This window comes from Schistocerca nitens, chromosome 1 (genome assembly GCF_023898315.1).
Source record: "Schistocerca nitens isolate TAMUIC-IGC-003100 chromosome 1, iqSchNite1.1, whole genome shotgun sequence".
NCBI classification, from domain to species: Eukaryota; Metazoa; Arthropoda; class Insecta; order Orthoptera; family Acrididae; genus Schistocerca; species Schistocerca nitens.
In genome coordinates, this window is record NC_064614.1 from 1,011,984,217 (window position 1) to 1,012,010,383 (window position 26,167).

At 36.9% G+C, this 26,167-nt stretch overlaps 1 protein-coding gene across 2 annotated transcripts in view; it reads right to left on the minus strand.

Annotated features, from left to right (window-relative positions):
- The window catches only part of LOC126195743 (FACT complex subunit spt16), a 136,945-nt gene that overhangs the window by 41,176 nt on the left and 69,602 nt on the right, over positions 1-26,167 (minus strand). For both annotated transcript variants that reach the window (XM_049934373.1, XM_049934380.1), the window contains exons 11-15: positions 25,375-25,573; positions 24,905-25,143; positions 19,616-19,758; positions 10,611-10,793; positions 10,268-10,399 (exon numbers count right to left, since the gene is read on the minus strand). In XM_049934373.1, the coding sequence (XP_049790330.1) occupies positions 10,268-10,399; positions 10,611-10,793; positions 19,616-19,758; positions 24,905-25,143; positions 25,375-25,573 (896 nt within the window). The remainder of the gene's footprint in view (positions 1-10,267; positions 10,400-10,610; positions 10,794-19,615; positions 19,759-24,904; positions 25,144-25,374; positions 25,574-26,167) is intronic.

Here is a 26,167-nt window from a genome sequence, read left to right on the forward strand (position 1 = left end):
TGTTTAAGCAGTAATCTCTGTTTGCATATCACCCTGTCTCCCACCTTTAAGTTCTCAGGTTTTCAAATCTTGTTCGATGCAGTCCCAACAATCAGTGTTTCCTTCTCATCCCTATAGCCTCCCCTGACCCACGGTTCTGAGTGACTTTCCCGAAATCTACCCCTTTTCCTAGACCTCCCCAGCCCTTTTCCTTCACCCCTCTTCCTTCCCTTTCAACCCTTCTGCCTGAAGGAGCAGCTTCTGGCTCCAAAAGCTTGCCAGTCACAACCATCTTTTATGTGAGAGTTGTGCCACCGCTTGGTGAGTAGATCTATTTATCTATCCAATCAAATAATTTTGGAAATAAATTATTGATTTTCTAAAAGTGGATTTTCTCCATAATCTGGGAAAAAAAATCTTTACTTTAGTGATGGTTCAGCAGCACAACACAAAAATCAAAAGAACTTTACTAACTTATGTCGCCACGCTGAAGATTTTGAAGGAATTTAAAAAGAGTGGCATTTTTATGCTACTTGTGTGATGATGATGATGGTGGTGGTGATGGTGGCACAGTAAAAAATCTTTCAGCCACAGTCAGTCTGTGAAATCCTATCAGTCACAAAATATTAACTTCCAATTGTTTGAGGGGGTAAAGCAAACATCCCATCTGTCACTTTTTCTCTATGTCAAATAGCGAACAATCAGCAGAAGAAAGGATACTGGCAGAAGAAAAAAAGAAAAAAAAAAAAAAGAAAAAAGAAAAAAAAAAGGGATGTAGATGACACGTCTTTTCAACAGATTACTGGATTTGATGGTTGAGCTTATGACAACAAATGGTGGATGGGTTGTGTGCTGTCTAGAGACGAAAAAGGAGCTTAAGTAACCTTTTATTTATGCATCCTTGTGGGCCAGCTGCTCCTTTTTCATACCCAAGAAGATAGGATGGAAGATAGGATGAATTGATTGTTCTAAAGAACTTCATACTTTGTAAATTACACCCTACAACTGCACTGGGAGAATGTTCAGACTATCAAATGAAGAGATGCAAAAACTCTGACAGATTATGTTGTCAAACAATGTGTGGTTGTACAAATAATATGTCACTACGGCTTTAGAGGACTAGGTAATGGCATATACAAGAAGAATGTGATATTTAATATTGAGTCTTTTCTTGTTGAAGGTGAACAGAAAATTTCTCACTGAAAGGCATTTAAACAACTTACTGATAAATACTTACAGCTGCACCAATGTTTAATTACTAATATTAATTAATGTGAATGTATTAGTGCAATTCAAGTATAGTTACATAAATTATTTGTTGCCTTTTTTTGAGTATGTAGTGTTTACTTCAAAAATTAGTAACTTAAAAACAAATGGTCCAAACAAAATTTTAATTTGAGAGTCTGCAAGCATACAAAAAATTATCAAAATCTGAGATGTAAAGACCCAGAACATTGGTTGAATTCACATGGAAAGAAGTCAAATTCAGATTAGCTATGTGTCTGACATTTCGTATCACTAGTTAAGTGATCAAATATGTACAAAAGCTAAACTTAATGTTAATAAAGATTAATGAAAGACTCCTTCTCCACAAAGCATTGAACTTGCCACAGTGGGGTGGTCTGACTGTGACTCAATTATGCAGATAGCCATATTAAAGGTGCAATCACATTGGAGGGGTATTTATGGTGTTACCAAACTAACATACTGTATTTGTGTGAATACAGGCTGCACTTTTTTCCAAAAATCTTAGCTTGAAAAATCATGGTGCAGCCTCGAATCTAAATTTCCCCTCACATCACGAATAGTCAGATTCTAAATGACATGTACAAGTACCTTGTGATTTGAAATTAATAAAATTGCAAGTTACTGCAGTTACTTTCGTAAACCACCAAAGACTTAGAAGAAAATAGTAGAAAAACCTATACCTAGTTTGCAAATATAGCAGCTGTTCGTGACAAAGAAACCACTGCACCACTGCCTTTTTAAGCACAATATAAATGTATTTGCATACTATGTTCCGCTAAATTATTTATTGTAGAGCTGTCTGACATATCAAACTAGACCAGTGTTTGGCCTGCAGTCCCTAACTGGGAATGTAAATTAAAAATTACTCACTCACACAAAACTTTAAATTCGATTGGCAAAGTGTTTCTTTTACGTGCTGTTTTGCAGCCTTCAATTTCAATCGTTCCATTATAGCAGCATATCTACAGTTTCTGAACAAGAAAATCAAGCGAGTGTCTTTCCACATCTGGATATTTGGAATTTGTTCTTGAAATGAACATAGACTTTTCAAACTAATTAAGAGTTTCTCATCATTTGCGCATTGACAATGAACATTTTTTTCATACACATGAAATCTACATCCAGCTTCCACTTTCAGTGTTCCTTTGCATAATGCATAGCTGGCAACTTGATGCTCAATTGTTATATAGGATTGCCAAGATACTTTAGTGTCTGCATCACATATATAGTAGTAGTACTTTGTAATAGGAGGTAAATTTTCTAGTGTGGCCTATATTCGAGATTTACTTTTTACTATAATCTCGTATCAAAAGTTTATATGCAGCCTATATTCACATGTGGCTTATATTTGTACTAACACAATATGGTTCGTGAACAGAGGCCTCTTCAATAGTAGCAAATGCACAGCCTGTATTGCTGATTGATCTCTCCTTGTAACATTAACCAACATGGCCTTGCTATGTCAATAATGCAAACTGCTGAAAGCAATGGGAAACTATAACTGTTATATTTAGTGAGGGCATGCAGCTCTATTGTATTGTTTATTAATGATGGCATCAACTTAGATAAAATATTCCAGAGATAAAATAGTATCCCATGCAAATATCTAGGGAGTATAGAGGAGGATGTAGTCGCCTGTTTTTGAAACAAAACTGGCTGTGTATAGGGTGGAGATTGGAAAGTTGGATCCCTTAATCAGATAAATACAACAGACTACTTAAAAAGAGAAATGGATACATTGGAGCTGGATATAGGGGGATAAGCAAAATGTGTTAAGTGTAGTAACTGCTATGTAGTATCAATTAAAATGAACACATTTACTGCACATACACATAACAAGCTAAGACTAACATGAAATTATTGTACAATATGATATTGCACAGATAAAAAGCTCCAGGCTCCAATACACACACTAGAGCAATGTAACTGATGCTTTAACAAGCTAGTCAAATACTACAAATTATCACATTTCCATTAGCCATACTTGCAAAAAATTGGAAAACAGGAAACTACATTTTCAGTCCAAAATCTTGTAGTAGCATATGATGGCAATGCTTTTCCAGAGGTTTTGTCACAATGCCTGCTAACATTTAGTCTGAAGACACATATGCCACAGTGACTTGGGCTGACACTATATTTTTCTCTTATGAAGTACAGTTTTGTGTGTATATTTTTGGTTCAGATCCTGTAGCCACTAGTAATAGAAGTTTCACTGCCTCCTTCTCGAGACTAGATATATTTAGCTGCCTAATCTTTTAAGCCAAGAGCCTGATATGCTGAGGTTAGGGGCATATTTTCCACCTCAGTTGGTGATAAGGCTGCCATAGGCTGTTTCTTACTCTGCCAGGATATCATTTCTCCTTGGGATTTAATCTGAAATCATAATGTCAGTCTTCTATCCTCTGCACCTCCAGTCCAGACTACGTTGCAGTAACCTATTCTGTGGTATTCCTCAGCTTCAGAATATAATACTTTCTTATCCTCGGCACATTTAAGACATCTAAAGATCCTTTTGACTGCCTGCCAGAGGTGCTGCCTGGATTATTAGAAAAGTGGTGAACATTTCCTGTCAAGTTAAGTTGATTCTGGACCTGTTCTGATTGTACATGCATTGCTTCCCAATAGGATATGTTTACCATAGTTTCTTTTCCTTATCCTGATTTTGGACTCGTCACCAGTGACCAGTTGTTTATCGTTCAGTGGCACAGATATCAAGTTACAATCTTTCATATTGAATCCATTGAGAATGTGCTTCACACAGTGTGTGTGGTCTATCCATAAACAACCTACTTTGTGGTTCATAGTAATTAAGGTATCTACGCAGTTAGTAACTTAACCAATGTCTCTCAGCTTGAACTTTTCACCTAGTTTGTTTTTGAAAACATCTGTCTCCCACGGGCTGCTACTAAAGATCAGCATAATATTCACATTATCTCCAGATATTAAAATGTATGTACCTTGATTTTTGCAATAGAAATACATGTCAGCTATTGACCTTCTGAATTTTAAATTGAACAGTCTACTGTCTAATTTCTAGTTACTGCAGCAACTGCCTTGCTTCAATCCATATGCCACCGTTTTAGTCTTTTGAAAACAGAATCTGACACTGTCCTCATAAATGGATCTACTTCCAGAACTTTCAGATATATCTCTTCATGTAAGACACCTTGTAAAAAATCCGTGACATCATTTAAGTGATCAAACTCTATATAATGTTTAGCAGCCAGAGCAAATAAATTCCTTAAAGAATTGTGCAGTGTAGCCACTTTATATGTTTGATAATAGTCTAAGTCTTGCATCTGAGCATAACTATGTATCACAAATCTTGCTTTATAATGCACAATGTGGCCTTTCAGATCTTTCTTAGTTTTTCAGACCCATTTGGCATTTATTGCTCTCTTGTCTGGCGGTGAACTAGCACTTCTCTTTGTGAGAGGGTAACTGTCATTCAGAATTCTTTAAGACTTTTGTATAGGCTCAAATTGGTATGGTTGCTTGTTATTATTATTTGCATTGTCTGAACTTAATTTCTAATTGCAGCCAGATACCCATCAAACTACTACTTGACGTGATAGTTTCAGGCTTGAGGTCAGTTTTTTTTTCAAGTTCAGTAACTGTTATTTCATTCTGTTTCATGAATAAGATGAAGAATAAACTTTACTCCTGTCACTTAGTTTTTTTATTTGTACCGTTCAGAAGTACCTTCATCAAAAATAATGTCTTATTTTTACGATTCTCTGGACATTTTTTTCCAAAAGGCCTGTATGCTGTTTATTCTTTACAGTATCCTACCCAAACATTTTGAGATGTTGATTGTAAAGCTTCTTGCTTCTCCAAGCTGCTTCTGGAGTCTTGTTTTTAGTGTCTCAATTGTTGTTGTTGTTGTTGTTGTCTTCAGTCCTGAGACTGGTTTGATGCAGCTCTCCATGCTACTCTATCCTGTGCAAGCTTCTTCATCTCTCAGTACCTACTGCAACCTACATCCTTCTGAATCTGCTTAGTGTATTCATCTCTTGGTCTCCCTCTACGAGTTTTACCCTCCACGCTGCCCTCCAATGCTAAATTTGTGATCCCTTGATGCCTCAAAACATGTCCTACCAACCGATCCCTTCTTCTAGTCAAGTTGTGCCACAAACTTCTCTTCTCCCCAATCCAAGGATTGGGGAGTGTCTCAATTAGAGATCTGTTAATTAGGCAGACTGATGTGGAGACTGAGTCTGCACGGAATTCATTTGGCAAGTTTCCTTCGGAGAACAAGCATCTTGCTTCTTCCATCATCATCATTATTATTAACCCTTTGAATGTCAAGGTAATGACCTATCGTCACCCCCTACTGGCGCTAATACTTTCAGGGTGCCGATTCGTCGGTACTCTGCTTCTTCTTATTTATCTTACAGAATTGGGCAGTAGATGGTGTTGGCGTGCTGATTACAGATGCTCTTTGACTCGAGCTATGTGTAGGTTGATAGCTATTGACAATTGAGCATCGTTTCAGTGAAATATTAGCGTTTAATTATTCCCTTTTGCATTGTATGTTTATTGACGTCGTGTTTCGCAGTACATGTTTACATTCTGTTATTGCATTCTACGTTCTTGTTTTTGTGCAGTACTGTTATTTATCGTTGTTTCTGTATGTTTTCTTCACGTTAAGTATTTACAGTTTGTTTATTTTCTCCGCTTTTTGTGAAAAATGCGACCTACACCAGGCCAGAACAGAGGACTTACAGACGAATAAATTTGTAAACTTTTAGATTGTACTAGCGATACAGAGTGTTTTATTGGAAGTAGCAACAGTTCAGAAAGTGACAGTGATTGACGATATTGTGAACGAAAGTGAAGACGAAATGGAAGATGTACAATACACTGAAGTAATTGCACCTGAAACACTCCAGCCATTACCACATCCATTTCAAGAGCTGCCAGGACCAAAACATATGCCGCCAGCAGGATCTCCTGTGATAGAATGTTTCAATCTATTCTTTACTACAACGTTGCTGCAACTTATTGTAACTGAAACAAATCGCTCAGCCTAACAGTTTGTAACTAAACATACTACATTGTCCAAACCATATAAGAAATGGAAGAATGTGAGAAGTACCGAGGTAAGAGGTTTTATTGCTTACTTATTAAATATGGGACTCAATAAAAGGCCCACAATGCTCTCATATTGGAGCACAAAACCATCACAGGCATTTCCATGGTTTGGTAAAACATTTTCTGCCCACCGATTTAAGCATCTTATGAAATTCTTTCATCTTGTGGATAGTGAGAAATGTCCAGCACCAGGCCATTCTGATTATCACCCATGTATCAGGTACCAGCCATTGGTAGATCATGCTAATAATATATTTAGACATCATTACACACCTCATGAACAACTTAGTATTGACGAGAGTCTAGTTACCACTAAATGTCACACTTCCCTATTACAGCATTTGCAACTGATGATCCTCGTGGTACTCCGGGTTTGAGACAACTTCCAGAGAAGAAAGAATCAAGATGCTGTGTGTGTACTAGTGAGGGAAGGAAAAGAAGGTCAAGAACTGCTTGCAATAGATGTAATAAGGGGTTGCATGGTGAATGTTTTCCTAAACACAAATGCTAAGTCATACTGTAGACACGGAAATTCTGTAATGTTCTCTTCAAATAAATAATTGTTATCTTTCTAAATAATAACACAAATTTGATATCCCTCATGTCATTTTACTCACAAATGTGTGTAGATTCTATGGACTGTAGTTAGCCTTCTTAAATTGAAGCACAGTGTTGGATATATGAAATCAAAGTCAAATTTATAATATTAAAAAATATATATATATTTTATTTGGACTGTCTCAATCAAATTCATTTGAAACATTATGATAATCTGTGTAAGCCATAATATTCTACATACTTTTATGGATAAGTGGTAATTTTTTCATATTTTTAAAGTGAATACTGAATGATATATGGCAATTTAAATAGAATGTAGCATAACAGTATAAATACGTATGACATTTTTAGCACACAACACTCCAAATCGGGTGACTGCAAAAGGGTTAACTCTTAGTTATTCCATTTTGTTTTTGTGTGTATTCTGCTGTAGTCTGATGTCAGATTCTTTCTTGTCTGAAATAGATTATTAAAATACTGTTCACATGTTTTCTGCCACTATCTACGCACAAAGTGCAGATATTTTTTACAGTCTGCTTTTTAACAAAAATAGTTGTGGTACTCAATTTTTATTTCTGGCATTATAGACAAGTACTTCCTTGAACATTCGTCAAAGCAAGGAAGTATTTGGCCTCTCCAACTGATCTCGTCTGAATTGGCCAACACAAATCTTGGGAATTCCCGTAGCTTGTGCAGTGATGCTAGGTGGTACACAGCATGCCATATGCTCACACATTCAGGATAAATTACTGTGTGTCTAACTCAACCCCCTACACTCAATGTAACCTTCCTCACCCGTCAAGGGTCTGAAAATGCTACACACAAAACTGACAACACTGCAAGCATGCAGAACCTGATAAAGAACTGCAGTTTGCTGGTGGCTGGTCTCCTATCATTTGATTTGCTGAAACATCAATCAATCATTAAGTTATTGTCATCTAAGTATAAAGACAGTTAATTCAAGCAAATTAAAGGAGGGAGGGGGCGGAGGGAGACGGCTCTGTGTTGATCTCTTCAAACCACTAATCACCATTAATTGCACAAATCAGCACGATTTTGCAGAAAGCATCGCTTGTGTGAAACTCAGCTTGCCCTTTCCTCACATGATATCCTGCGAAACATAGATGAAAGGCAACAGGCAGATTCCATATACTAGCTTTCCAAAAGGTGTTTGACATGGTGCTCCACTGGAGACTGTTAATGAAGGTACGAGCATGTGGAATAGGTTCCCACATACGTGAGTGGCTTGAAGACTTCTTAAGTATTAGGACATAGTATGTTGTCCTCGATGGCGAGTGTTCATATCAGGGACAAGGGTATTGTCAGGAATGCTCCAAGAAAGTGTCATAAGACTGATCTTATTCTCTAAATCTGATGGACAGTGTGAGCAGCACTCTGAAGCCATTTTCTGATATGTTGTCGTTGAGTAACAGGAGGATGATACAGATGACTTAAGGCAAAATTTCTAGTTTGTGTGATGAATGTGCTGCTTAACACAGTCAAGTCAATTAAATACCCACGAGTAACATTGCAATGTGATGTGAAATGAAATGACCATGTAAGGATTATAGGAGGGAAAGCAAATGGTCAACAGCAGTTTATTGGTTCCTCTGTAAAGGTGACCACATACATAAAAAATGTAAAAACGAAGACACAAAATGTCATACCAGCCAAACCAGTTGTAATTTGCATTTGCTGAATCGGGATAACATAGTGAGACATATAGAGACACAAAATTAGTGACATCACCACCCGTTAAAAAATTCACAAAGTTATGCCCTCAACCGACAAGCTGGTTACCAGAGAAAAACCATTAACAATATCGTATACAGTGAGACACTCAGTAGCCTATGCGAGCCCGCACAAAGTATAATGCCCAAGCTCAAGTGGGAGCAAACCAAGCATCTGCCCTACAGCCCGGATATGATGCCCTGCGACTTTCACATGTTTGGTAAAAAAAAAAACTCAAAGGATAGCGCTTCAACACTGATGACAAATGAATGTCATAGTTGGGGACTGGCCCCAGTCACAGCCACAGAAATTTTGGGAAACAGTGGGATACCTGTGCTCAGGTCTGTAGTAATTACTTTTCAATAAAGACTTCATTTATAGTCAGTGTTATTTCGTACCTTTTCTTTTGAACACCCCTTATAGAACACTAGTGCAACAAATTCTTGAGTACTGCTCAAGTGTTTGGGGGAAAACCCTGGAGGGAAGGCAACTTCTTTTCATGCAACACTATTGAGAAAACTTGTAGAACCGGCATTTGAAGCTGACTGCAGATTGATTATATAATGAACATTTTGCCACCACGAAGATAAGAGAAATTGCTGCTCGTACGGAGACAGCCAGTAATTTTTTTCCCTTGCTCTATTTGCCAGTGGAACAGGAAAGGTAATGACTAGTAGTGGTACAAAGTACTTTCTGCCACACACCATACGGCAGCTTGCAAAGTATGTACATATATGGAGAAGTAGATGTAGATTAATGACTACATATCATCAGTGAGGTCAACTACAGTTGAGTCCAGCTGATGTAAAATGAGGATGAGCGAAAGAAATGGCAATTATTTTACTTGATTACTTACGGGAGCAATACAGTCCTTTGTATAAAATGGTTTGCAGAATGTATAGAAAACATTACCACAATTGTTCAATCTTGCAGTCCAATTTAGTGGGCCTCCACAGCATCATCTCACTGAGTGGCAAATGTCAGATGCCTGGGAATAAGTTTGTGTCTACACTTCCATGCAGTGAACAAGAGAGTCAACTGACCATTTACAAGCAGTGTCAAGTTTTGAGCCCACGTGCAAATAGTAACTTTTAATTGACCTAGAGCTGGCATTTGTCTTGCAGCTACTATACTTATGGGCATACTTAAAAACCTATGAAAGATTTTCAGTCATCAATATGCACCTATAAAAAACAAAAAAACTGGAGCCATGGATTTACACAATTCAACTGTAATAAACTTAGCAACTGTTTTGTGATAATCTTTTACCGAAAAATGTGAAGGTATGGTAGTGTTCGTTAATGCTTATAGGAACAGCTGGAGCACACAATATGAACACACTGCAGAAGGCAATAGGCAACAAATCTGCAATAATCGGTAAAAATGTTACACAACAGATAGCAAGGACGCTTCCTGGGGGAAAAAAGGGAAAAAAATCTATTTCTGATCACAGGATAACAAGGAGAGTTGTTGTTTTGTCTGTAATATTTTACACTTCAGTATTGTCACAGAACATCTCGGCGAAGTAATGTGAATGCTGTGAAGTTGTGATTGAGATATATTCCTTCTTCCTATTTTAACAGTAAGCAATACTCACAAACTGTGTGGAAACTCTTCTCTTAATATTTTATGAAACCATGATAAATACGTAACTCACCCACTCAGTAAGGTTTACAAGACAGCCACTCGTTGGCTGCAGTAGTACAGAACTTCGGAAAGGTGCACCAGGAAAGCCTAGCTCTCGGAATGGAGTATCAAATTCTATTTCTTGTTTTGTCATTGCCTCCACCTAAACAAAAGCATAACCAGATTTTCAGTTACAATAAAGACAAATGTTAGGATTCTACTGACAAAAACAATCTTAGTACTAACATTTATCCTTTTCATTTTAGCAATACATCACAGATTTTTTTAATATCAGATGCAAAGAACATTAGACAGTGATTACAATAAATGATCTTTTGTGCCGCAACACTGTTTAACTGTGTTCTAGTAGTTACCTTTTCACAAAAACTCCTGAATGCTGTCTTCAGTTTATGTCTTAACTCCCGTTCAGACTGTTCAGCTGCAAGATCATCACGATCATGCATGTGTTGATGCTTCCCCAAGTCTGTTGTGATTTCTCCAACTTCTGTGTAAAACTGAACATCCACATGTTTCTTCTTTCCAAACATAATGGCATGCTATACAAAAATAAGAAGAAATGTTGAGCAATAAATACAGTGATCTTCTCCCCCTGCACCCCCACATATTAAATATATACAGCACACTATGTGTATCGTACAGGGCAGCTGTAATCTATAATGCTTTGAAGATATTCAACACCAAAATCTGATGTGGTACAATGGAAATAATTAAAAAAGTTGTCAAATATAAAAACCATGTAATTCAACTGAAGACAAATACACTTTAAAACTGGTCAGACAACAGTCTCACTGGCGAGCAGATACTCAATTCTGATGAGTGATCCTACAATGAAAATTCTCTATACATTTCATTCATACTAAAAGGCACTGAAGGTTCAGCACATCAGAGGGCAAAGTATTCTGTAAAATAGTAAGTACAAAGACAGAGTTTTCAAGGCTAATTGTAAATGGCTGAGAAAATTTGAAAATCAAAGTAGAAATTCCCTTAAATGCAACATGATACCTAATTTGCTAATTTTATATTTCTGAATTTTCTGGAAGAAATCCAAATATCAAGAGCAGTCTCAGTAGATAAAACCATCGAGATAGAAACCACTGATTTTTTATACTATTACTTGAATCAGAAGGAAACACATTTTGGAAAAATGTTCAAAGCAAATCAATTTATTTTTCTAATAAAATACAAATTTGCCCTCAAACTAAAATAGAGAAACCACAAAATCCCATCACCTTTATAAACCAGTCTCCTAACCACAGAAATATTCCATTCTCACCAACGCATTATGCACTTGATGAATGGATCCATTATTATAATATTTCATTAATCTTTTTTTTCTAAATCAAAAATTACCACCATCAGCAGTCTTTTTTTTTATTTTTGTGGGGTAACTTAAACTAAACCTGCACATCAGAGAACCTAATTTGCCATCGGCAGACAAATCTTCTTATTGTGCATAACAAAGTGTGACGCATTGATGTCATTCAACACTTGCAAACTAACATCACATGCATTATTCTCAAATTTGCTGCCTGACCCTAAAATCACCAGTTCATCTGGCTTTTATCTTTGGATGAAATGCTGTTGCCTAACATTGGCTACACTAAACACAGTCTCACACAAGCTGCAGGAAATGTACGGTACATGTGCCAAAATAAGCTGCCCCCATCTGCATAGGTGGTTCGATAAGTCTGGTAAATTTTGAATGAAAGAATGGAACATTTTTGTTGCGCCTTCACGGTATGTCAAGGCTCATATCACGAATTTCAACAATGTACCACATACAGTTCATTGTTGAAGGCTATCTGAATTGATTAGTGTGTCAACTGCGATTGAAAATGGAGAAAACCGAGATTCATGCTGTAATTAAATAATTTGATTTGAAGGGTTGGACTAACAGAATCGGATAGAGTTGACAAGGATTCTGCACCATCATTGAAGACCATTTACTTTTGGATTAGTGAATTTCAACATAGTCGTACAAACACTGAAAATGAAGCACACAATTGGGATCACCACAATGGAAACCATTGACAAAATTCACGATCTAGTAGTGCAAGACTTCCGAATAAAAATTCATTAGATTGCTGATACTTTAGGCATCTAAACTGAGGGGGTGCATAATATCTTGTCCTGCATGGAGAATTGCTTATGAAGAAGCTGTATGCGAGGTGGGTGCTGCGATTGCTCACAGTCGACCAACAACGCATCTGGCACCACATTTCAACACAATGTTTGGCTATGATTAATTACAATAAGTAAGACTTTTTGCTTCAATTTGTGACTGCTGATGAAAACCGGCTGCATCATTAAACACTAGAGTCAAAACAACAGTCCAAGTAATGGACAATGGCTGGTGCACCGAAGAAGGCAAAGACTATATTTTGTCAGCTGCTAAGGTGATGGCCACTGTGTTTTTAGGATTCTTATTGAATAATCCTCACAGACGGGTTTGAAACAGGCAGTATCATAACTGGACCCTATCATGCTTCATTGTTGGATCATTTGCAACTTGTGTTGGCTGAAAAATAGACCAGGTCAGCATGAAAGAAGTGCTCTTTCACCAGCATGATGCCCCAACTCTCACATCGACAATAACAATGGCAAAAGCGCATGAATTGGGCTTTTAATTTGTTCCTCATCGACCCTATTCACCATACTTAGCCCCCAAGTGACTTCTTCGTGTTCCCTAAATTGAAACTTTGGCTTGCTGGGAAGAAATTTCCATCAAATGAGAAATGACAGTTGCAGTTGTGGTGTCACAAGGCTGAGGCCTGTCCCACCCCTCATTAAATCAACCAAGACTTATACAAATAATTGTAAGAACAGTTATTATTATTATTATTATTATTATTATTATGTTCTTTAACTTTGTTTTTGGGTTTTCATAAATACTGTGGGAAGAAAGTTTATTTATGTTGCAGATAACGTGGAAGACGTTGCCCAACGATCACCACGAAAGTTCGACACAGCAGCAAGTGGGCAAGGAATAAAACGAATGCTGCAAACTACCGCGAGCCCTGGAAGAGCCTGGGCCGCGAGGGCGTCGAGCTTCCTAGGTCGTTGTTGTACAACGTCAAAGGAAGAGATATTCTGCTTTCTCTTTGTAAACAGATCGATCGAGTCTTGAAAGAATCATGTAAAACGTATAGGCGGGTGACACATTATGTGGGACCCGATGCCTGTAATACTTCCACAGTTATTAAAAAGTTGTTAAACGGCAACACCAATAGTTCATCATTTATATAGATAAAAAGTAGTAAAGATATAGGAAAGGAAGAGTTACGGCGTCAGAACGAAAAGTGATACATCGCTCAGCAACAAAGAAGGACGTAAACAGTGGGCGTTACGTGGTGAAAACAAATCAACTGATAAAATAGTAAGTCTGTAATTAAGCATAAAGCCATGTAACACTGCACAGTCAACCAGTATTTTGCAGTGTGTGACAGAATCTCTTTTTCCGATGGGATGAAAAAGCTGGAGGACTGCTGGACCAAAGTGTATATGCCTCAAAGGAGACTATGTCAAAAAATAAGGTGATTTGTTTAGGAAACATAGACTTTTTCCTTGCTGTTTTACCAGACATAACAAATCACCCTATGTGTATACATAGTGCCATCATATGATAACACCAGGTAGGAACTTTTCTCTACTAACTGGTCACTTTGAGAAAACACTCTGTGCGGTGGCTTAACAAGAGCAGTTGTTTTGGCAGAAATATAAAGACAATTTGTGACTTCAGATACACTGACAATGCAGTCATGTTTAGGGCACATGGATTAGATGTTCTTAATCATTTCTTGGAATGTTTTAATGGTCTCCATTTCAGCACCATGATTATGATGGAACTCTTATAATAATGTTTCAGCAGAGTAGAGGAGCGTATCTGTTGAGCTTTGGGGTTTAGAACGATTCCAGAGGTATTGAATTTCACCGGGCAACTAACACTGCAGTATCCAGAATGAATTTTCACTCTAGCAGATTACAATTTTGTGCTGGCCCATGACTTGAACCTGGTATCTTTGTTTTTTTGTGTGAGAAAGTGCTCTACTGACAGAGCTCTCCATGAACAACCTGCCCTCACAACTGTATTTCCACCAGTACCTCGTATCACCTGTTTCCAAACTTCAAAGAAGTTCTCCCACATACCTTGTGGAACCAGCACACCCAGAAGAAAGAATACTGTGGAGACGTAACTTAAGTCACACCCTGGGGGGGATGGTTTCCAGAATGAATTTTCACTCTGCAGGAGAGCTAGTCCCACAAGGTATGCAGGAGGACTTCTGCGAAGTTCAAAGGTAGGGGATTACATAGTGCCGAAAGAAAGACTGCGAGGAAAGGTTGTGCATCGCGTTTGAATAATAGCTGTTAGATCACTTGCCCACAAAAGGCAGAAGTCCCAGCGTGAAGCCCAAGTCAAGCACACAGTTTGAACCTGTCATGAAATTTCAATACTAGAGTATTCCTGGAAGCTCAGTGACATGCTACTTACACAAGTACTATGTCACCGAGGCGAAGCTGAAGCAGACTAGAATGTTAAAAAGGTGTGTAGAACACCATAACACAACGTTACAACAAACTGAGAAATCTTTGGTGGTGAGCACTCTTTGACTAAGAAGCACAGCATGCAATAGGAGAAGAGGTCCATAGATTATAGCAATCTGATTAACAGAAATATGGGTTTTAATTTATGGAAGTCATGGATCCTTGCATTAACGTGCATCAAAACAGAATGCACTTTATCTTGGCTGTCTATATAAATCTTGGTAATTTTGGAAAATGATAATTCTTTCTTGCTAGCAGTTAGCACAAAGTGCCACTTAATGTTTACATTAAACGTGGCAGAAATGGCAGCTTAAAGTGCACATCCATTTTCTGCAGCCTATATAACATTGCTGTGTCTAGTGGTGACATCTACTTCGGCAAGGCTTGGCAACAGTCTCCATATCTGAAGAAAGTAGCAACGTAGACTACTGATAAATTATGTGAAGCTAATTTTAGGATCAAGTATTAAAATTCCTTAGAAAAATACTACAAACAAGTAAGCTGGGAGAGCTTATGTAGTCACAATATCAATAACAAGTTAAAACATGTAAAGTAAATTGTTTCTTAACTATGTAATCTGTTTGTAAAATAGCCATGCCCATCATAATTATGATCCACAGACAAATGAATGAGCTGCTTGGATAAGATAAAATATGACATCCTAATTACTAAGCAATCTTCAGTTTTTATACCATAGTTCATCTATGTGAATTGGTCTGTTTAAGCTAAGAATATGTTGGTAACAGGCAACTACCAACTAGAGAGAACAACTGAACAGATGACCATTTTCCAGGAAAGCATCACAAAGCTCCCTTAACATGCTTTAAATGTAAATCAATTATCATCCCACACCCTAATCTGGCACTGGATAGAACTTAGCACTAAATCAATCATAAAAATTCCTTACAGGCATTGACTATGTGATAGAGTAGTAATGATACCTCACACGTACTATGGACATTCAAATATGGCAAGTTTGTCAACAGCATTGCATGTATGACATTATACAATGATGAAAAGGAAAATGTTTGTGGTTACATGATAAAATAGTTACCTATAATCTTCCTTTACATTTAGATTCTATAGTATTTTCAAAATATTATAGTGCATTAAGTGCAAACAAAAATCAAGAAAATGGGAACATTTTGCTTAAAACTATGTTTGACCGCAAGTCCCTGTACGTCGCCATATTCATTTAGAACAGTGGTCAGTAACATGATAACTTCACAAATGTGTGGATTTCTTTGTTTTTTTATGGTTGTATTACGACTGCTCTCTTTTGTTTCTACGTGTTTTGAAATGATTGACCAAGCAAGACTAAAAGCACAAGGAAATTCCATATCATCCCATCTATGTTATATCATCTACGTCCAAACTCTACAACCCATTGTGATGTTCACGGATGAGGAGATTTCACACTGAACCACACAGTAAGGTTTTCCCAATTAAATTCAGATGAGGGGTGCAGGAATAATAAATAGGGTTCCTGTGAACAAATTTTGAGCACATATTTTGAGCAAAGCAATCTCATTAATTTGGTGTAAATGTACCAAAGATTGTAAGGAGTCTGTAGAGGATAGCAAAAGTTTGGTGGAGTGTCGCTACACAGAAACAATAATGTACTATCCTGACTCATAAGAAACGAGATTGACCACATTACCAGGAACTACTTAATGTACCATATTTGGAGTGCAATTGCTTTTCATCTTTATTTATGTCCTTATATTGAGACAAAATACATCAATATTGATCAGCTAGGTTCAGGAACAGCTTAGTAGTACTGAGACGAACTTGCATTACACCAAAAAATAATGTGTACATGGCCTGTCACAAATGAAGTGATGCTGGAGCTGAAAATTTGTATACTTTTAAAATATGTTGAATAAACTGAGATTGTCTACAAACAAAATCCATTTGAGTCAACATGTGCCTCCACTAGTTCCTTCTGCTGCTCACAAGATTTCCGATTTAGTTTTTTGTGATGCTATGCAGACTGTTCTTACGTTCTGGTGGTGTGCAAGAAAACATCTGTAATTATTATACACCCACTGCCACCGAGCTGGTTGATTTTGACAAATTTTTCTTAATCATAGGGAGCTAGTTTAATACCAAAAGGGAATAGACACATAACCTGCATACCAAAACAAAGGTTCTTTAGTAATGCAAAAAGTCTCATTCATTTGTATGAAAGTAGTACATTCCAGTAACTAGAATGTCAAGTGTAATGTTCACCTATAATATTTTTAGGCTCTTGACAAAAAAACGTTATAAGTTAACAATCCAAAGATGGAACAATTTATAGTGGGGTTCCCTCACTCTAAAAAACTGACAAACCATTCACTACTTGTGAGCCACTTCTTGTTAATCGATGGCATCACCACTACTTAATTCCAACTGAAAGAGTAACATTTTAATTGCACTGATGAGAAGCATATTAATTACAGAAACCACTGAACATCCTACAGCCAGTGGACTACCAATAATGTGCAAAAACTGCTACAATTGTTACATTAAGCCAAAGATGACCACCCTATTTACCCAAGCATAAGACAACCCTCATTATAAGATGACAAACCACCTTTTTTAAGAGGTTTCTTGAGAAGAATTTATTTTTAACATATTCTGACAAATAAAAATTACAAACTGTTTTATTGACATACAGCATCTGGCTAAAAAGTTAACACTATACTTGTTCTAAATTTATACCAATTATTGACTGTCTACTTTTTGATAATGCAAGGAGACATAAAATAAATTAAAAGAAATGATTCACATTAATTTGCCGGCCATTTTCTTTTCTACATTTTTCACTTACGAACCCTGTTGTCTGTGGTATCATTAGTTTTAACCATCCTAACAACACAATTGTGAAATTTATATTTTATTGTTGCACTATTTGGTTGTTTCTTCCAAATATGTTACGATTTTTGAGGTTGTGGTTAACAAGGGACCTGAGGACACAGCCTTTTTTATCCTAATATATATGTATATAGGATTTCGCTTCTGCACTGATGTGAGGACACTGCAATGTCCCTTGCTTTCAAACTTATCATCTGTCCATTGCTCTCTCATTGGCTGCACAGAACCAGCTGTTGATACACCCCTTTTGTTCCCGTCATGCATCATGGTGATTGTTGACAACAAATTAGCATGAAACACTTAAGTACATCAGTGACCCCAACTACACTTTACAGCCTACTGCAGAAATGAATACTATTTTGTTGAGTGTTTGTCAAATTTCAAAGTCGATTCAAATCAGACTACAAATGGACTCGGGCAAATTGTAGTTTAAACGTGATAGATGTTCTTAAATAGCCAAATTTGCTGCCCTCTCACTATTCCCTCTCTCAACTCAACTGGTTCTCAGCCTAGCTGATATCACTATTCCCCCTCCAACCCTTCCCCAGTGCTGTGCTTAACCAAGTGCAAAACACAGACTGCAATATCTTCTAGAGCGCAAGTCATATGTAACAATAGCAACTAATACATAAATAAAAAATTACACTCACGATTCAGTCTAATTTTTGAACGTTCGCTCGTCCTTTGATCTACTGACATCTGTTGATCCTTATCTCCATGACGGATCTTGCCACTGTAATTTATTCCCGTCACAAAAATTACAATCAGTCTAATATGGTTTATTTCGTTTGTTACACATTTCATTCTGTATTAATTTTCCTTCTTGTTTCATTTTAATGTCACCCTCATGTTCTAAAGCTGATTAACGGTAGGTAATGTTTTTACCCGTTATTGCAAGATGTGAACAGTGACCAAATTTCTCATTTGCAAGCCACTTAGTAAATCATTATAATCTCTCATAATCAAATGAAGTGTTTATCTGAGTTCAGAATCAAGTAATGGTTTTTGAGAGACAACATTTCTTTACTTAAAAAGCAGCATTAATGTTTGCACACGGTATCCATACATATATGAGAACTTTTACTGCAAATTTATTCCAACACAACAAGAGTTTGTAAGATGATAGAATTTAGTACTATTTCCTCCTGTGTCTCACAAAATTGCCAAATTTTAAGCAGAGCAATAGATTGTTGTAGAGCCTAGCTCATAGTTTCTCGTATATCTCTTGCACTCATGCCACACAAGTCAAATGTCACATGCTTGTTCAAGCAACGTCGATACTGTACTGAGTGCTTCAGCATATTGAGAAATACTGAGCTTGTGTGAACACGAGTATCATTTGCCTTGCCCTATCCTTCCGAATTCTTTAAAATAAATCTGCATGTGACCTTCGTATGTAAATATAAGAAAAACCCCAATACATTCAAATAAAAAATGTAACAATGTTAACCATAGCAGCAATAGTTTTATCTGCTAATGTAAGACAACCCTGCATTTTTTGAATGACCATTTGGGAAAAAACCTTGTCATATAATCAGGTAAATACGGTACTTTGAAAGTAGGCCATGAAAAAGTTTCTCTTTTACATTCCTCTCATGTGTGTGTGTGTGTGGGGTGGGGGGGGGGGTTGGGAGGGGGGGGGGGAGAGCGAGGTGCGCTCTATGTCATTAAAGAATTAATCTGAAAGCTGGTAAAGTTTTCATTCCTTTTTGTGTGCATGGCAACAACCACAAGCATCTGCTATTCAGTGTGTTATCTCCTCTACTCCTATATGATTTACTTTAGGCCAGAGCTTTCCTAACCAAACCTGAATGAATTACAAAAGGATGTTTAATTCATGTCCATGATGAGATCAGCAAAAATCTTAAGTAGGCTGAAATGTTAAATAAATATCTACCATTTCCAAATGTAACTGGCTACAATAGAGAGAGATTATTGTAATTTACTGATACTGTACCTTGAGATGAAAGTGGAGTAAGATGATCATTTCACCGTCACAGGGTTGAAAGAAGGCATTCTTAATGTTGTTATACAAGATATCCACCTTATCACCACGAACGGAAGTGTATCTGAAGCCATTCACATGAGCCTCTAATGAACCTGGAGAGAAGATTTTTAACCTAATATATTGCCCACCCACTTTTATGTTACAAAAGACACAACATCATCATTATTACCACCACCACCACCACCACCACCACATACATAAGTACAAGTTTACAATTACGACATTTTAACAGATGTTGACAGGTGTAGAATAAAATGGGTGTAGAACTGCATGTTCTTAATTCACATTTGTCAATAGACTCTGATAATATTGGCTTTCTTGCTGACATGGTCAAATCCAGATCAACATTTCGACTCTGTGAAGATACAGGATAAGTTAAGGGAGAAGAAACAAAAGCAAAAGAAGAACCTTAAACAATGCAAAGCTTCTATCTGTGACTGCATGCCCTTATTCTCACAAACTCTATGGAATCTCTCCTGCTGATTTATTCCACTACCTCTAAGAGACATTAGTGTAGGGTATGTACACACACATTTAAGATTGAATGAGACTGACATTCAACATGACATCATGATTTAATAAAATAAGATGCAAGGTCCAGTGATCACGAATAATTTCTCTTGTGTAGACTATTCACAACAAACAGTAATGAATGGGAAGATGACATATATTACAAGCATTTTACTAGTAGAATTTACAGTGACAATCTTCTCTTCCAAACTGTGATTGTCATTCCTGGTTCACTTGTATAAAACCCTGATCTACAATGTAACCATTTGTTATTGCCACATAGAGGGCATAGTTTTATAAATAGAAAAAGAGCATATCATGATGTGTAGAAAAGCATGTCTTCAACAATTTGTTCTCTCGGCATTCAAGTTCTTGTTATTAAATGGGGCACACATGAAATGTATGACACATGATCAATACAATGGAGTGTGGGCTGCACACTATTAAATTAAATAATCTTTCAAACTACCATGCACTCTTCAGAAATAAATTACTATGCAAACAAATTTATCGGGTTTATCACTTTTCTTCTAATTTAACCTTTTCATCATTTCCCCCTTCCATAAGAAAACCTAAAAACTTTATTTTTTATATACATACCACAAATACAGAGCCATGGTTTAGTTCATCATAACATTTTTATAAACCTTGTCTATGTTCTTTTAACCATCAAACAGAACATGATGAATTTTATATTTAATTTTTCTCACCTACAATACTGTTTCTCAAATACTTTGAATAAAACATGTCAACAGGATTCAAAAACTTCTTCGTTACACTTCTCTCAGTATGATTTCTGTAGGATTACAGAGTTCTCTTTTGAACGGAAGCAGACATGACACTCCATTAATCCATACTTACGAAGTGAGAAAAAGGAAGCCTGCTGTAAAGCATGAAGAGGGAAGGGGGGGGGGGGAGGAAGTGGACTGGGGGATGGGTTAGGAGAGGGTTGCTGATGGCTGGGAGGGAGAGTAAGCACACACACGTGACAGACATGTGGCACCAGTGAGTATATGCTAACCAAATACAAGGGGAGTTCTTCACACTGAGGACACTCCATGTCAAATCAACACGATTTTAGTACAAATTTTAACTAACCATTCAGATTTTGATGGAACTTAGAACAGAGGTAGCCTATATTAAATAACCAATTTCATTAAAATAGATACTTGGTCCAGTTTGAAAATACAGTAATGTGATATGTAAAAAAAATCATCAAAAATGTAACTTTATATAATTTCAAAAATAAGTATTCCACTACAAAAATAACATTTTGTACAATTTATAGGTGTATGCAGAAATATAATGTAACTTACCCACAAACAAATTTTCATTTTTTTTATAAACTGATCTGTAATGTTTAAAATGTAACTACTGACTATGATAGGTGATTATTTCATTAGAACTACTAAAAATATAAGTTTTTAAATACAATTGCAATCTGACAGTGACCCAACAAAAAGTACACTATAACATGGATTTGATAATAATATGGTAGAAAATATCCCTTTTTTGACAGTAGGTTTCAGTAAACAAATGTAACTTAGAAACAATGAAGACCGCCTGATCAGAGTTTATTGAATTATTTTCTGAAAATTTGATCACACTGGTACTGCATGATTTTCAGGCTAAGCAGCAGAGCTCTTTTTTAAATAGTCAAGGAAAACTCGAATGAGGGTGAATGTGTTGTTATATGTACCTTCTCTGAGAATTATACTTTCATAATCCAAGATGAGGCTCAGAGTTATCATTGGTCAAGTTATCAAGCAGTAGTGCACCACTTTGTAGTGTGTTACACGGGAGAGAAGAAAACAGAGCATATGAGCTATGTCATTTTTACACCGTAACACCACAGCAGTGTACAATCTTCAAAAAATGGCAATTCAATTTTTAAAAACCAAATTTCTAACAGATATACGGAAGATATACTACGTTTCAGATGATAGTGCAGAACAGTAAAATATCATACACTTATGTTTCCACAAAGATGAATGGTATTTTTTTTGCCCCTGTTCATGGTGAAGGACCTTGTGATGGTGTCAGTGGCACTGTTAAAGACATCGGCAACAGAAACAATGCTTCAGACATTGTATGACAGCTAATTTCCTTACTCCACAACTACTTTTTGATTGGGCTGTTAAAAACCTTACATCCATACACTTTGAATTTTCGACACAAGAAGAGTACACTGAACACGAAAGATTTCTAGAAAAGAACTTTAGTTAACCTGTTACCAACAGAGGGACTAAAGCATTAAGTACATGAAAAATATTGGTGAAGACTTTATCACATAAAACAGAATCCACTGTTGAAACAGTCACAAAATAGCCAGAAAAACTGACATTGAGAGTTATTCATGCATTATGTTATTGCCATCTACAACAAGAAATATCAGCTAGCTTAGTTTTTAACAAAAGACAAAGGTCTTGATGAAGTTACTTTCCTTCACCCAACTGGACCATCATTATCTTACGTTTACCCTATTAAATCTGACACATTATGGGTGTCTATAAAAGATGTTCTTTGTGAAGGAAACCCAGTAATACAAGCAAGAAGAATGTACCACATTCCCAGGAATAATACTGTGAAAACAAATAAAGTATTTAATCAGTTTAATCTATAAATTTTATAAAAATGTATTTTTTTTTCCAAGTGAAATATGTATTTCTGAAATTATATGTATGTCTGTCCCATCTGTCTGTTAGTCTTCCTCTAGGTCTTTTTTGGTAAATTGGGCTCCAGGCTAGATCTTGTTTGGACCATGAACCATCTTTTGTTCAAGGGACATGACCAGTCCACTGCCATTTCAATGTATTCACTCTTTCCATTATGTCGGTGACCTTCGTTGTTCATCTTATTTCAACTGCTCTCTTCCTGTCGAGGTTTCAGCTGGAAACTTATAACAGACAATGTTATATCAGCCTGCGCATTGTTTTGATGCAGAACCCATGACTTGTTCTTCCACAATTCAGGTCTTATTTTCTCACAGAGTTAGCAAGAACCTCAGGGTAGTAGTGTTGTTAAACAGGCTGACTTTCAGGAACCCAGTGAAGATACACAATTCCATGTATTCTTTAAAAAAAATATCATCATCCCCTTGAATCTTGATTTGGTCATTCGAGCTTTTTTCACTCTAGGTGAAGTTGGGCTCTTTCAAGGCATGGGCTGACACACAGTTCCTGGGTCATAAGATAATAACCAAGATTGGTCACGTTATCACCCTTTCCAAGAAATCAGGATCATTTTCAATGGTACTTAAAGTGTCAGTACAAGCATTTTCATGAGCTTCTTTTTGTTTGATGAGAATTTTTAGCACTTGTTTCTCACACACTTTCCACATATTAAATTGGCTATGTAAAATCTGCCTTACACACTCTTTGTCAATTTCTACAAATTCGGCAATCAACTTACTCAACCAAAGGCCAGATTGAATCATACCTACTTTTCAATATTTGCACTAGTATTCAATGTTGCAGGGTGACCTGGATATCATCAGCTTCAATGTCTTGGAAATGCCTGAACCATTCAAAAACTGACGTACACGATAAAGCATCTTTAGCATACACTTCCTTTCATAGAAGACAGGATTCAGTAGCTGTTCTTCCTAGTTTCATGTGAAACTTCGTGACAATTCCTTGCTCTATTATTACATTTATTTTGCAGCAAAACAAAATAGCAGCTCTTACACAAACAAAGGCCATGGCAACATTGATCTGTCTACAGACACCAGATATGCCACATTCCACTGAGTCAACTTCATGCTTCACACCTACTGGTCATCCCATTCATCTTTGGTGCATGTGCACTTACTCTGTGACAGCATCAGTCCTGTTATTTTATAGCCACAACTTCCATACAACCAGCACATCTTACTCCAGCCTTGTCACAGGATTATCTCATCATATATCACAGGCCGAGCCATCTGTAAATGCGATTATATCATATACCCACTCCACTTTAATTTCTGTACAGTATTTTATGTGGATATGACAACAAACCAGCTATCACCCACAACAAATGAATGGTCACTGTCAAACTGTGACCAAGAGTAGAGTTGAACACCCAGTGTCAGAAACTCCTGCCGAGCCCACTAGCTTTATTACAGTGATTGTTTCACATCTGTGACATTTGGATCCTTCTAACTACAACAGCCTCACTGAGTTACAAAGATGAGGGCTATCCTTGCAATGCAACCCTAAATCCTTTAATCCCCCTTGAGCCACTGCTGCACATCCATCTCCAACTCTGCCCGCCCCATGACCCTAGCTTCACATCTTCTCCTCCAGTCTCCCTCTGTATCTGTCTGATCTCCTCCTTCCAATTCATGTACCACATCATAAGGTGCTGCCCACAATTCTCCTTACTTGGGGCTAGAATGAGCTAAGCGGCACCACATGTCTATCTCGTACACCTGTTGCTTCTCCATCCCAGCCATCAGGTGTGTGTGTGTGTGTGTGTTTGTGTGTGCGCGCGCACGCGCGCACGTGCGTGAGTGTGTGTAAAATCTATAGCTCTGAAGGAGGATTTATATAAGAAAGATAGCAATGGTCTCAAGCTTGTTTATGTCCCTATCAACGACTCAAAACACTTTGTAAGTTAAACAACATAATATTATCTACATCATGACATAAGCAAGATTAAAATCGATTAGGCACACAAGTTGTGAACAATGAATTCAATAAGTCATGGATCACTGGCTGTTAATAAGTAACTAAACAATTGTAATACCTGTCATTCTTTTAGCAACAATGTTGGGTCGTATGTACAAGTCCTTCAGTTTCGGATTGCCCTTATTCTGGGACAGAATAAGTGTATCCTGCTTTACAAGGTCTTCCTTCTCACGTTCTTCAGCCTCACGATTTTTGAACTTTTTCTGAACTTCTTTTATTAACCTAAAAGCAGTGCTGAGATTCGAAGATGGTGCTGACAGCTCTCCAGCTTCTTTGACATTGGTGCTACGGTATGTCCTGCAATACAAAAACAAAAAATGTATATTACTTTCTATGTAGTATTACTCCCAAATAGTTAATATCGGTTGCTGTACCAATAGTAGAGCTAGTGAATTTTCTATATTTCTCAAGAAACAAGTGAAAAAGAAAATTGATACAAATTCCCATTGGAATCTGCAGAAGATTGTTTCTGGACTGGGAAACTTGAGTACTTATGTTGATCACAAATAAGTAATTACAAAAACTTACACTTCTTTCACAAATGTAGCATCAGGTTGTGGGTAAGTGCCACCCTCATTACGGCCCATAGTTGCACCAGGATGGAAAAAATTTATTCGCAGGTACGTGTAGTCTCCTTCAACTGACTGTGAAATATTCTTGATTGTTGAGATATGAAAAGGTACAGGAATTCCAAATACAGGTAGTATGACAGTTTCGTATTTTCGATCTGAAAAAGTATGCAGTAAACAATAATTTCTCAAAAACCAAATAAATAATACCTTACTGAGTAATTGTTTTTATAAAAAAGAAAATAATAATAATAACAATTTCAACCTATTGTTGTTTATTTAAAAGGCTATCAGTCCTTCCATCCTCAAGATGTTCATGTAAAATAATGATGTGAAATGAGGATGCAAGAACTGTCTGCTCCTAGGCCTCAATGTCATCCAGACTAAAATTTGCAGAAGAGCACTTTAAATGAGATGATTAAAGGGAAACTCAAGGTAACTAGAAATGTTAGCACAATCAGAGGAACTAAAATACAGTAGAGGGTGGGGGAATAAAGCCTCTGCGATAATTATGTGCGGCAGGTGGCACATCCCTCTGTCTTTGCCCTAACACTGACACCAATGGAGGATATACTGTATTTAACTGACAATAAGACTATCACAAATATAAAATGATTCCCTTTTCTGAAGAGGCTCCTTGGGAAATTTTCAATTTTAATGTATCAAATTAACAAACTGTGTAACTGATATAAACAATGTAGCAAAAGATAGATTGCTACTTACCATAAAGATGACACGTTAGATTGCAGACC